Genomic DNA, 14,569 nt, shown 5'->3' with positions numbered 1-14,569 from the left:
TATGGAACCCCGAGCTTATAAGGTCGGGTAGAATATGTATATACTTATGTAACGCGCGCGCACCTCTGCAGTTGGGTACGGATAAACCCTGAAGCCTTAGTAGGGCCACGTATGTGCAACCCTTAAGCCTTGGTTGGCCAGGTATGTATGATAACCGAGCCTAGCCATGGTCGGGTACGTGAAACACCGAACCTTCGTGGTCGGGCATGCTATGTAAATGATATGTATATGATATAGATATGAGTATGAATACGAATATGATACGAATACGAATATGTATAGGAATACGATTACGGATATGAATGTAAATGAGTACGGATATGAAAACGGATACGGATATGGATGTATGTACACAGTCACGCATTAGCAATGGAAAGTCCCTATGAAAAGCAAGTGCTTATGACGATGATTCTACTATCTCTCATCTTATGCTATTTCTCATGTTGCTTATTATGCTTCTATATTGCTATTGATCATGCTTTACATACTCAGTACATTCTTCGTACTGACGTCCTTTTGTTTGTGGACGCTGCGTCATGCCCGCAGGTGGCCAGGAAGACAGACTTGACTCATAGCTACATTTCTCAGGGACTACATAGCGGAGCTCCATTTCTTTCGGAGCTAAAGCTTTTGGTACTTATTCTTTTGTGTATATATTTATGGGCATAGCGGGTCCTGTCCCGCCTATATGATATGACATACTCTCCTTAGAGGCTCGTAGACATGTGTATATAGTTAGATGTGTTTGGCCTTGTCGGCCTATATTTTGGATATCATTTTGTTAGCCTCGTCGGCTTATGCACATTGATGTGGGCTTAGTTGCTAATGTTGATATAAAGGTATTACTGCTCAATGGGATTCGTATGATTGATGAATAGAAATGTATGATTTAATATATGGCTCACCTGGATGTGAATGTAAAGGTATGTTAAGAGGTGCCCGGGTGCCCGTCGCGGCCCTCCGGTTGGATCGTGACACTTATGGTCCCTTTTATTACCCTTTAGCATATACTAAAAGGATGACTAGACAGTTCACATATCAAAGCCAAACATTTGTTAAGGTTTCAACTATTATTTTTCTCTCTTTTATATCCTTTTTATCCCCTTCTTTTATTCAGACTAGATTTATAGGATCTTTCCTACTTGTTCCACCTTTTAAGCCTAGACAAATTAAAGACCATGAGTTATTATCACTATATCCTTCACTTATGCACACAGAAAAGCAAAACAAAATTCATGTCTCAAAACAAAAGCCTCAGTCTCCAAACTGTTCAAGACTGGACAAATCAAAACCAAATTGCTTCATTTCACCCTTCTTTTGATACTTAAAACTTGTTAAATTTTAACACTTAGGATCATCTACCAAATTTGGACCTATACATGAATGAGATGCAACACAGATGCAAGAAATATGGCCAATCAGCCCACTCTCATGGAAAAATTACTTCACCATTTAGATAAAACAACTAATGAGGATAGGACTAACAACAGGAGATCAAAGATAACAGAACAGACTTCCCTCCTAGACAACTATCTCCTTCCATTATTATACCTTTCAATTCCAACATAATCACTATCAAAGTTACAGATTTGACAGCCATCTTGTTAGTTAGTTACTAGTTAGATTAACTCTAATTAATCTTCAAATGAGGACTTATCCTTACAGTTCCTAGAGTCAATCCTTTATTTTCACTTTTCCTTTTTATCAAACTCTGAATATTTAGGAATAGATCAATTCCAGGTGAAGGACTTATGACATGGACTACACAGAACAAGTTATGAACACTATATGTTTAGTTAACAAGTTCAGACAAGAAGCTATGCCTTGATCAACCCAACGGAAAAAATAGATTTCAACACTCAAACACCTTGATCATAATAGTTTTAGGATTTGCTACAAATCATAGACAACCAGCACACATTTACTACAAGTCAGAGACAACTACACAGAATCTGGCCTACATTAGATGAGAACATAATCACAGGTATTGCCATTAACAGTCTACCAACCTACAAACTCAAACTGGACCTGATTCCCTTTGATCTGAATATTATTTAATAGAAAAGGCAAACTGTTAATTAATCCTTACCTTTACTCTATTTTATGTGAGTAAGATTACTTAAGAAGGATGGAAAGGGAAAATGGAACTATCTACTGTGATATCTTCCAGGAATCAGCATACATATTCAACTTGTACTTAAGTGTTTTTGAAAGAAGTGAACACATCAGAAATTGCATCTAAACCAACTTGTTAAGTTAAAACATTCACAGTTAAGATGATTTTATAAAAGACTTTGCTTCATAAGGAGGGCCAGTTCATGACTGATTAGCAAAGTATGTGATTTCCAACTATAGACACAAGCACATATTACAAGTAAGCTAATCCATATTCATCTAAACCAACACAGAAACTGCCTCATCTCCTTCAAATAACACCTAGGATTGAACTTTAATACATTAGTTCTACTTAAGTTTACAGTTCAGAAACTACCATGACTTCAAGAAGGAAAGAAAGGAAAAAGGGAATTTTTTTCTTAAAAGTACTTCAATCACACCCCTTCACAGTAAGTGAACATTAGAATCACATGAATAAACAAACCAATAGGAAGTTCAAGCAACCTACCTCCTAAATGAGTTTCAACACAACATTCTCATTAATTCTACTGTTTTTACCTTAAGTAAGCCACAATTTAAGCACAGAACTAAATAAGGCAACCCTTAGCAGTAGGAACCACCATTAACAAGTATCAATCACAAGCTAACTTAACTAATATAAATACACTTAGGCTAGGAAAAACTCTAAATAACGAAATAAAAATGAATAAGGAGTTACCTTTGTGTGGCGCAGCCAAGAAAAGAATGAATTTGGGAGCTTTTCTGCTTCCAAACCTCAACAACTCAGCAACAAGAAAAAAAAAAAAGAAAAATATTTTAACTGAAAAAACCCAACTATATCAGTCAAGGTTTTAAAAATTCTTTTACTAAGAAGCTTTTTGAAAAATCGAAATTTTCCAACTTCTTTACTTTCAATTTTTTCTCTATTTCCTCTCTGCTATTTTTCCTTCTTTTTTTCGACCTCCCGTTTTTGTGAGAGTAGGGTTCTATTTATAGAACCCCAAAAGTTCAACCAAACCAACAACAAACGATGTGGGATAAACCCTCCTCCACAACCAAAAACTCAGTAAACAAAATCAACGTCCTAGATCTAATGATTTAGCAACACATGCGATCAAATCTTACCCTTCTTGGGTCGATCTGACCCAACAACCATGAACCAATAGAAAATATGCGAGAAACAATAAGCAAAATAACTTAAAAGCAAAAGAAAATCACGATTTTAACTACAAATCTGAAAATAAAGAGTAAACAGAATATAATAGATGTACTCGTCAGCCCAGCTCTGTGATATCGCCATTTTTGGCGGAGTGAGACAATGGAAAGCTAAGGTGGCACTAGGGTTTACACGGAAATGGAAGAGAGAGAAGCGGGGGAAGGGGAGGGGTTTTTTTTCGCAAAAAGGAAAAATGAATTATGGGGTGGGGGGTATACCTCGTATTCATTTAAACGAATTGGGTCGGGTCTCAGCCTGGCTTGGGCTGGACTTGGTCCAAATTCTGAGTGTTAAAAGAAGGGCCCAAGTGTTTATGTCTACACTATATATATATATATATATATATATATATATATATATATATATATATATATATATATAAGAACAAATAATTCGAAAAATATTAAAATTGATGAAGTTTAAATTATAGGAAAAATTAGGCCATAATTATTTTATTAAAATAATTTAAAAGTCAGCCAAATTGTTAATAGGCCTAAAATGGCCTTAATTAATTAACCTGGCATGATCATTTCAATTATGGCCTTTTGGCCTAATTAGCAAATTTTGAAATTAAATTAAACTGGTTATTTCAAATAAAAACATTAACAAACTGATTTTGCAAAAATAACTCTAATTTGTTTAAATCATGAACTGATTAATTTAATTGTGGCCATGGAAAAAATATTTATATAACAAGGATCAATTTGCAATAATTATCATTTAATTAATTAATTAATTAATTATCCTAATTAAACATTTATGGGAAATTATGCATACTTTTTGAAAAATCATGCCAATTATATAAAAATTAGAAATTAAAAGGGTTAAATAGTTAATTACTTAAATTATTTAAATTACCCAGACCTCATGGATTTAAAAGGAAATAAAGTATTTGCAAAATTTTGATAATTTTAAATAATTAAATAAATGAAAACCCTTCTTCTCTTTTTTTTTTTTTTTAATTTAATAAAATCTCACAAAATATCATGAAAATACTCATTAATTTCTAAATAAATTTATGATGCATGAACATCCCTTTTATTAATTTAAGGGAGTGAAATATTGACTTGGACAATCTATAAAAAAATTATTTAAATCTTTCAAGATGCTCAGCTCATTTTATTTATTATCCGGGGACTCTGAGTGATTGAAATAAATTACGGGATGTCAAAAATTAGGTGTCAACAGGCACCATCTACATCTCCGGTTCCGAGGCCCACTTAGGAGATCACTGAGGAGCCAGCTTGGGAGCCCTCTCATCATCCGTCTCAAGAGCCCGTCGACACACAGGTTTGATTTTTTACAAAAAAAGATAATATATTAATTAGATCTAAATTATAATTAGGTTTTTAATTGTTTATATGTTATTTTAGGTTTAGTTTTGAATAAATCTAAACTAAATTATTTATATGATATTTTAGGTTTATTCTTCTGCGCCTGTGGACCCGTCTCCAGCTGAGATTGACCCATCTTCTGATGCTGATGAGATTCCGACCATACAAATCCGGCCCCAGAAGAAGCATGTTATGCTGAAGGGCGCAAGGAAGGGAAGGACAGATGATCATAACATAGAGCATCATCCTAAATTAAAAAACGCTAATAAAGACTAAGATAACTAATTATCATTAATAACTCATGCGACGTCCTAAATTAATTATGAAAAAAATCTCGACATATTCGAAATGAAGTAATGTCTTGACTGACTAAATAATAAAACGCTTAAATCAAAACCTTATAAAATAAAACACTTAAACTTAAAGATAACAAGTTTCCAAACAAACAACACTTACTTCAGGGCCCTTTACAACTCCTAAAACGACGATCCAAACGTTTACGTATACTTGATGTATTTAGCCTACATTATTGTTCGCAAAAAAAGATATCAGGTTCTATATAAAATATTGATATCCGGCGTTTTGAAACATAACTAATATTTGGCCAAGATATGGAAAAAACGTGAAATTACACAAGTGTGTGTACTTTATGAAAGACCTTTTGTGCAGTATTTTAGTGCGCAATAGGACGTTACTGAAAATTTACAGTTTAGTCCTATTGCGTACTAAATTAGTGAGCAAAGGGTAGTTTGGTAACTTTTTGTGTTACTGCGTTAATTTGGTACCCAATCTCACTTTTTGGGTCATTTAAGCCGCGGACTCTTCCTCCACCACCAAGTGGTCCTTTTCCTATCCTCGGTTTGCACGTCCAAGAAAGACGACAGCATTCACATACGGTACACGTTCTCCGCCCAAAAACTTAACGAATTTATTAAGGCCTTAGCTGCTAAATCAATTGTCCAAAATCAACACGCAAGGAAGTTGTCAATTCTCTCTTTAAACGTTCGCTGATGCAGTAAAAGCAAACTCTGGTGATTCATTTCAAGTTTTCAACCGTGGAATCATGGATAATGTCTCAATATTTTGACTTGCGAGAACAAGTAGATTTGACGCCCAATTCTACTGGAAATATTCTAGACACAAGTAATAAATAAGAGAATAAAAGATCCGAGTCATAAAATTTCTTAATTCTAACACAAGGTACATATTTGATCGTATGTTTCTTTTGACTTGCGAGAACAAATAGATTTGCCACCCAATTCTATTGGAAACATTCTAACATATCTATTCTCACTGAGGAAGACAAGACATAATCAAATATAGTGAGGGAAATGAGAAAGGAAAAGCAACAACTCTACAACAGGGATAATGTCAAAGACAATCTAATTCTTAAAGAGTTTATTGCGTTAGCATTGGAAGATTAAACTTTTCTCGAAACTCGGGAAAACGCATATCATCTTAGCAGCTTACTGAAATTTCCACTTCATGATATAGAAGTTGGCTGGGCAGGCTTGTAAAAGTGAGCATACCAAATTGTCTAGTAGCAGATTAATCATCTTGGTGAGTAACCAAAGTAGAGGAATAGACGCATTTGTGTATGCTGAGTCAACAAGATTTGTCTTTAACCATGACAGGGAGCTTCTTGAATTTGCTTCTCCAGATCCAAGTTTTTAGAGCACCAACACCTGCTTTTTCATGTGTCGTCTTATATTCGTTTGAGTCATAAGCTTGTTGCAAACCCACTTTTGCTTTTGAGTTCTTTCGAGGGTTATAGAACAGTCTTCTATCGATCTTTCTATGTATTGAAGAAATCTTCAGGACTATAAGATAAAGAATAGCAAACACTTGTTCTTGGATAATGCAAAATGTGTTTCTCATGTACTATACCATCGAGAACTGCAAAAGGAGCTTAAACATAATCGCATATCCAAGAGGCGCAAAAGCACGTATCAGCAGAAATGCTGCCATCATAATACCAGCCGCTTATTCATTTGCTAGCTACTCAATTCAAAGAATATTTATATTGTATATAGATTGTGTCGCAGAGGTAAATGGAAACACGCAGGGAAGCACAGCTGTCTGGATTTGATATCACTTTTTAGAACCAAGCACCATCTCCTTGTGAAGTGTATAGGGGTAGTTAGAGATTGAAAAAGATTCATATTCAAGATATAACAGAGCCCTTGAACAATGAGAATCAGTACTTTCTAATTCAGAACAGCATATGCCACTATTTGTCCCCCCTATAGAACATTAAATTAGCATATCTTACTCGTAAAAGATATTTAAAAAAATCATCTAGCCACAATAACATAAGAAAACAGATGTTGGAATTCGGAGATGCAGATCCAGCCACAAAGCTGTATCAGTACCAAATCCATTGCTAGATGGTAACAAATTGTCACACTGGTATTCAGCTTCTAGTAGAATCATTGTCTTGGCTTTGGAATTGCTCTAATATTAGGTTACAATTGTTGATTGCACGCGCATCAACAAGGCCATGGTTCCACAGCTTGATCATGAATAATCTCCAACACCTGCCATTAAACATTGGACTATACATAAAAGCTACGCTAGCAATGAGCAACTTTAGAGTACATGACAACATGCTACAGTGGATGATGAGCTATCACTTATTGAGTTAAATCTAAATCAACAATTCTGGGGGGAAACCAGTCTATTGCCATTAAAAATGTCTAGACGTTTGTTGACGGTACTATTACTGCTTCATCAGATCCGTTAAAACATGTATTTGTGTGACAACCCCAACAACAAATTTGTTTTCACTGCGCTATACACTGAAATGCCTCATCCCCTTGAGTAAGGATTAACGAGAAACTGTAAACAAAAGTAAATAAGATAAACAAGCTCACAAATTCCAAATAAGCACCGTGATCGACCAACACTCTAATACATATTAGTAGTGTTGCACAGAAAACAGAGCACTTCCTTTCTGGAAAATATACAGGATCTTGGATGGACCAAGCAAAGGCACAATACAGGTGTATGGATTGGATAGCATCAGATAGAAATAACAGATCTTTTTTTTTTGGATTAAGTAAATATAGAAATAACAGATTTTGATGCAGGTAAATAAGAAGATTACTTACCACCGCAAGGCTGGTGCTCGGGCAAACTCTTGACCATGCAGCTTTGAAAAGGCCTCACATGCCCAAGGGATGTGACCATCTGCCAACACCCTGTCACAGTGACAAAAATATGGTATACCAAGAAGGGAATTCAGCAACACAACTTTTCAACATGCATCCCTTTACTATTCATTATCACCAGCATGTATGTAAATCAGCAAGAGAAGATCCACACATGTTTCCCTTTGTTGCATTATATAATTGTGTGTTTTGCTCTATATAGTATTACCAGTCTGCTTGAGCATGAAGGGGGAAGAAAGACTCCCAACTTCATAAGAATTTACTTTAGTGAGAAGTTCGTTAATAACAACAGATAGGTGCTTCTTCAAAACCCTTAAATGGCACAACACTTTCCAGAACTTCTCATGAAATGTCTATTTGGAAGCATCAAATCAAGGACGACCTTTTCTTTTGCAATGAACTCTTCTTTTGTTTTTCTTTTTTCCTATTAATAAGGTACATGGAGAAGTCACTCTCGTACTGAAACTAGCAAGTTGGCTCAATTGTAACAAATGGCATCTACTCACTAATATAACACTGTTTTTGATTACATGTAGCAGAAAGATAGTGGAAGGGAGAGGTGGACTGGTCCATCCACTTCACCTGAAAAAGGTTTTCACCCCCTTAGCTTTTGTACATTGTTAAAGAAGTAAATGAGATTTACCTTCGTATAACTCCACATTTCGGGAAAAGGTTGGAGAAACTAATTGCAGATGGTTACACTCTTACTACACTCCTAAGTTACCACCATCTATTACTTCACCAGCCCTTCCTCACCAAAAAAGGGCAGAAGATACACACCTCCATATCACAGTACCCATAATAATAATAATAAGGAAAACCATATTAGCAAATAAAACTAGACACGAATTAAGACAGTACCTTTGCTTCCTGACAAATGAGTTCCACAGATGCATCATTTGCTTCTCATCCTTGGTAACATCCACGAAATCGTCAAGCATCTGTAACATGTCTGAAGTTAGTTGAATGACTTTTTCAAATATCTTCAACAATCAAAATCTTGCCTCTTCAATTGACTAAATTTTGCGGCAGTTCTGAAGGGGAATCAATTAGAGGGAACGGTTTGGGTCACAACCTTTAGTAGTTCTCAAATGTATTCTTTTAAAGCAACTCAAGGAGTTCCATGGCTTCGCCTAATTTCATGTTGAGACTATGCAGTTCCTTCAAGTGTCAAGCAAGTATTCGACAGAAAATGTTTATCATCAAGTCAGAACCAGACATAAGAACACTTTCCCCAGTTTGTTTCCAGTGGTCAATATTCATCCAAACCCTTCAAATTACCATTTTTGTGCAATTTGAGGCAAATCGAAGGGGATTTTCTTGCTGTATCTGATTTAAGGAAAATAGTGGACTATGAATAGATCTCTAAAAAGTGCTTAGACCTTGGTTTTAGTTAAGCAATAACAGTACATAACTACATATGCTTTAGATCAATGAAATTTACCATTTATCAAAATGTTTGTCATTACTTGAGATTTTGAACTCATGTACTCAGCTGTTAAGAGAATTAGAACAGCATCAGCAGCAAGTAATATGGATACGACACGACGGCTTGCTGATAATTTTAAAAACTCTAGTAAACATGGGTCCATATAACTCACTCATGCAATATAGAGAAATCTGATACATGTGGCCCTCCAGGATGAGCAAGTGAAAGGCAAAATGAATACCAAGGACATCCAAGGAGACATTTGGTCCTATTCCACTTCTGGTAGCCTGTGCTACCTGCCAAATTAGTGTTTTATTTGCATATTTTGGTCTCTTTTTTTTTTTTTTTTTTGGTTGGGGGGGGGGGGGGGGGGGGGGGGGGGGGGGGGGGGAGAGAATTGGGGGAATAAAACACACACACACACCCATGACAATGACCCGTCTCAAGCCCCCCACTCCCACCAAAAGAAGACCCTACATTGATCTTCCTTCCCAAACCAACTGATGATGGTCTGCCTCCATTCACCCTCCATGACGTTGATCTTCCTCCACCACCACGAAGTGCCAATCTCCACCCTTTTTCAAAGATTTGGTTAAATATTCTGCGATTTGATTTCCTCCAGTTTTTCTGCAACTTCTCTTCAGCAATCCTTTATTTCTATTTGTCTTATGATTTATAATTGTGTTTTCTAGCTCTCTTTCTTTTTCTATGGACGCGTTTTGCTGTACTTTCACCATTTTTACTAAAATCTCTTTCTGCAAATTGTCCATTTTCTACATTTTTTCCTTCATTTATCAGAATTATTATACCACTGCTGTTGATGTAATTTCTTCTTCTGCTATACTTGTTTTATTGTAAGTTCTTTTTGTAGTGTGAGAAATTATGGGAGAAAATATTATTGAATTGTGTATCTACAACATTATATCAATTCATATTTATAGACACTATATCCCAATCCTTTTCCATGTAGGATACTCATACTATATACAAATCCTATTCCAATTCATATTCTAACATGTAGGGCGATTGAATTGCTAGTGTGCAGGATTTGTGAAGATCACGAGGGGGGTGCCCATGGAATTATTAGAAGAAACAGGTGCAGCACTTATGCATTTAAATATCAGCTTGTCGAACTGCATGTTCATAGAAATAAGTCTGATTCGCTTGTCAAGAAAATGTTAAGACTGCATAACTCCAGAAGCAATCTGGTCATTAGCCTGTTATACAAAAATCAGATAGTAGTCCAGCCAGTAATCCCGTCATTTTGACCAAATTGTGGTTACTAAGTCCTGTTTGGTGTTCCAAAACACCCTTTACAGATTAATCCCGCTACTCTCAAGTCTAAATGTGAATGACCCAATTAAACAAAATTTGAAAATGAAAGAGTAATTTGGATGGCATAATAAAGTAAATTTAAAACGATATACTTAAAATAAACGTTATCACGAACAAAAGTGAAAAAGTTTAATACGAAGATATCACAGTAAGGTGAATATATCGTTACTTCCACTAAGTTAAGAGAGCAAGTTTTTGTCGTTTATTTGAAGGGTCAAGACAGGGCAAACTAACCCAAAAAGTCAGCCAATTAATTTGGACGCAGAGTAAAATAAAGATCAATTTATATAATAATGCTGCATACCCTTCGATCTTCAAGATCTGCAACATCATCATCAACTTCATCCTCACTGTCTCGATCTGATAAAACTTGCTCCAGTGCCATAGGCTTCACCCAAATAAAAAATTTCATTAGCAACAAAAGTTAAAAGGACTCTGCATTGCTTCCAAGATTTCTAACGCCATATATTGGCTACGTCAGCTCTTCCAAATATTTTAGGATTCATACAAGCAGACAAACATTTCAAAATCTATTTTAACTCCGTGTCACATTCAGCAAGATGTTCACATAGTTTCTAGCTTTGGATTTCTGCTAATATAGTTTGTTTCTTGTGCTTCAGTTATCGCTTTATTTTGCTCTGGATGCTATGTTGCTTTCTCTGTTGTTGGTTATGTCTTACCTGCTATGCCTTTTTAATTCTGCGTTGTATTTTTCTAACTTCCTTGTTTTGTGTCATTTGAGCTGGGGGTCTTTCAGAAACAGCCTCTCTACCTCCTCGAGGTAGAGGTAAGGTCTGCGTACACTCTACCCTCCCCAGACCCCACTCGTGGAAATATACTGGGTATGTTGTTGTTGTCACATTAAGCAAGATAATTCACCTCTAGACCTCAAAAACTTGGGCTATTTCAAATGGAAATGACCACACTACAATGGAAACCAATATTGAACTGTCATTATTATAGATTTTGAATTACAAATAACATTATAGATTATACACATCCCATGAACGATACCCGAAGCTAGTGAAGAAATCTTATATCTCTGATTAAACAGCAAACATGAGAGGTAAACAGGGAAGGAGTTTTTAAAACTTAACATGAGAGGTAAACAGGGAAGGAGTTTTTAAAACATAACATTGTAGGAAGCTCCCAACAATGAACCCTATGCGCCAGTGCATGACTACAAATATCAGCAATATTTTGGCAATGGAAAAGCCTTCAGTGGTAGGGCATTTGATAAAATTGAAACTTAGAGACCGAAGTCTTGATCATTGAATAATTTAAGTTACTGAATTTTAACACCCCATTGGTAGATATGCAAGTGATCTAAAAGGATAACGACTACCACCAAGGGGTGGGATGGACTGGGATCTCCCCACCACCTTAACCAGAGGTCTCAAGTTGAGCCTTAGGAATGGGTAAACTCCTGGTAGGGAGCGCTTCCCTCTTTATTAGCCCTACGTGCCGCCAACTCTGGATTAGCCAAGCCAGTGGATTCCGGATACCAGATGGTTATACCAACAAAAGTAAATAACTGAAAGGTTAACAACTTGTTAATGTCTACTATGCTTCTAATCATTATTTTTCTGCTTGGAAGAAAATTTATTTTTTATAAAGCATATTATTTATTTATGTTATTTTCTTCCAACCAGAAAAGTAAATTTATTTAATTATTTTTTTAATAAACTAAAAATTTGTTTATTTATAATAGGTTTAATTTTGAAATTCTTAAAATCTGTTGACATATTTGTAACTGGGAGATGGACAGATTCATAGCATTTCTCAACACTCTTAATCTCTTCAATGGAGTCTCACCAGAGCAGGATAGAATATGGTGGTTGAGACAGTTCAAGAGCTTTTCAGTCAAGACAGCATATCACATGAGGAATCATAACAACAATCTTCATGTGCAGTGGCCCTGAAGCAACTATGGAAGACCAAGATACCATACAAAGTGGCATGTTTTGTTTGGTTGGTAGTTAAGAGGGCTTGTTTGACACGAGAAACTGTAGAGAAGGGGAATACACCTTTGCTCTATCAGCCATTTATGTGGAAAATATGCAGAAACAAATAGTCGATCTTTTTTAGCATTGTTGGGTGACTATTCAACTGTGGCAAATCTTTCTAGCTATGTTAGTTTGAGCTGGACCAATGAATACACTAGATATGCTATCTAGTTGGGGCAGAAAAGGAGGAACAGAAGCTCAAAAAACTAGTTGGAGTATGATCCCAGGCTGCAGATGGTGGAATATCTGGAGGGAAAGGTATTCAAGATGTTTTGAAAACAAAAGCAACCCGATCCAGAAGATAAAGCTTAATTGTATTCTGCTTTTACATTTTTGGTGTGCAAAAAAACTGAAGCTTGTATTTAGCCTCCTTGTAACTATGGCCTTTGTTTGATTTCAATGCAAACTTGTTACCATTCCAAAAAAAAAAATTATTCCAACTAAATACTAAACATGTTAGTTTTAAGCTTAAACTTGATTTGTGGTATGTTATGTGGCATCTAATGATTTGTTTTTTTCAAATATAGTGACAAGTCAAGTTGCTTTCGATTACATTAGTATAGTGCTTACATTGGTACCATTAAGCAATTGCTGATTCGATAATAAGAAATTTTAAGTATCGAATTACTTAACACTGAATACTAAGTGCTGAACTAATACTTCATGAGAGTCCACAACAAATGTGTATTAGATTAAATACAAATTAGTAGTGTTCTGTAAAATAAGGAGCCAGCTGTTAGCTTCAGATCTTTAGTCTCCCATACTAATCCTTCAGTTCCCTCCATAACACGATCAGGAAAAGAGAAGCCAACTAATCAACACACGGGTTCAACTCAAAAGCATAAAGTTTCCACATATATGTCGCCAACAGTCAAAACAGCGGCAAATGTAAGCTGAAAATTATATCTTCTGATACTATTCTTTTAAGTGGACATATCTTCTGATACTATTTGAAATATTGAAATGCAATTTCCCAGTATTTCAAGATCACCAAGGCTTCCTGATTTATTTAGCTCTTATTATGTTCAACTCTTATCAGTCTTTTCCAAAAATGCTTCACCTTCCAATGCGATGAAAAAAATGTAAAAAACTGGAGTCAATTTTCGGATGAAAGGAAACCTCTTTATAAACAGAAAAATGAATAAAGTAAGGGTGTGTTCGGTATGGAGGAAAATGTTTTCCGAATGTGTTCTTGGAAAATAAGTGAATTTCTACTCATTTTCTCATGTTCGGTTGGGATAGTGGAAAATAAGTGAATTTCTTACTTATTTTTCTCATGTTCAGTTGTGGAACATACCCACCCAAGCCCTACCAACCCCAACCCAACCACCCCCACCCAACCGCCACCTTCGAACGCACTTCATCTTTACCCACCCGTACCCCACACCACCACCCATCCCACACCACCGCTCCACCCAATCCCACCTCCCCCCAAATTTTCAATTTCGTATCCCACCCGCACCCAACCACCGCTCCACCCAAATCCCCCCCCCCCCACCCCCCCACCCACGCCTCCGAAATTTTCTATTTCATATATTTTATTTTACTTCAATAAAAAATTTATAAAAAATGGGAAATATTTTTTATCCACCTTGCACCCCACCAACCCGACCCCACCTCCCCCCAACCAAGTCCCACCCCCACCCAATCACCACTTTCGAACGCACTTCATATTCACCCACCCCTACCCCACACCACCACCCACGCGAACCCCACCCCACACCACACCACAGCTCCATCCACCCCCTCCAAAATTTTCTATTTCATATATTTTATTTTACTTATATTAAAACTTAATAAAAAATGGGAAATATTTTTTACCCACCCCAAAAACCCCCCACCCACTACCCCTCACCACCACCCACCTCACACCAAATTTAATCACACAAATTTCCCATATTTTATTAATTTTTTTATAAAAGTTAAATAAAATATGAGAGAGAAAATTAGGGAGGGGGTTCTGG

The 14,569-nt window shown here is 36.1% G+C and overlaps 1 protein-coding gene across 4 annotated transcripts in view; it reads right to left on the bottom strand.

The window, feature by feature from the left end:
* Positions 1 to 6,727: 6,727 nt before the first annotated feature.
* The window catches only part of LOC132631509 (polycomb group protein EMBRYONIC FLOWER 2), a 38,047-nt gene continuing 30,205 nt past the window's right edge, over positions 6,728 to 14,569 (bottom strand). For all 4 annotated transcript variants that reach the window (XM_060347082.1, XM_060347080.1, XM_060347083.1 and 1 more), the window contains 4 exons: positions 10,904 to 10,987; positions 8,697 to 8,776; positions 7,776 to 7,865; positions 6,728 to 7,202 (listed from right to left, as the gene is read on the bottom strand). In XM_060347082.1, coding sequence (XP_060203065.1) covers positions 7,079 to 7,202; positions 7,776 to 7,865; positions 8,697 to 8,776; positions 10,904 to 10,987 — 378 coding nt within the window. In that variant the 3' untranslated portion in view covers positions 6,728 to 7,078. The remainder of the gene's footprint in view (positions 7,203 to 7,775; positions 7,866 to 8,696; positions 8,777 to 10,903; positions 10,988 to 14,569) is intronic.

This window comes from Lycium barbarum, chromosome 3, assembly GCF_019175385.1.
Source record: "Lycium barbarum isolate Lr01 chromosome 3, ASM1917538v2, whole genome shotgun sequence".
In the NCBI taxonomy this organism is placed as follows: Eukaryota; Viridiplantae; Streptophyta; class Magnoliopsida; order Solanales; family Solanaceae; genus Lycium; species Lycium barbarum.
The sequence above is the reverse complement of the archived record's forward strand: the minus strand, read 5'-3'. Positions and strand labels throughout refer to the sequence as shown.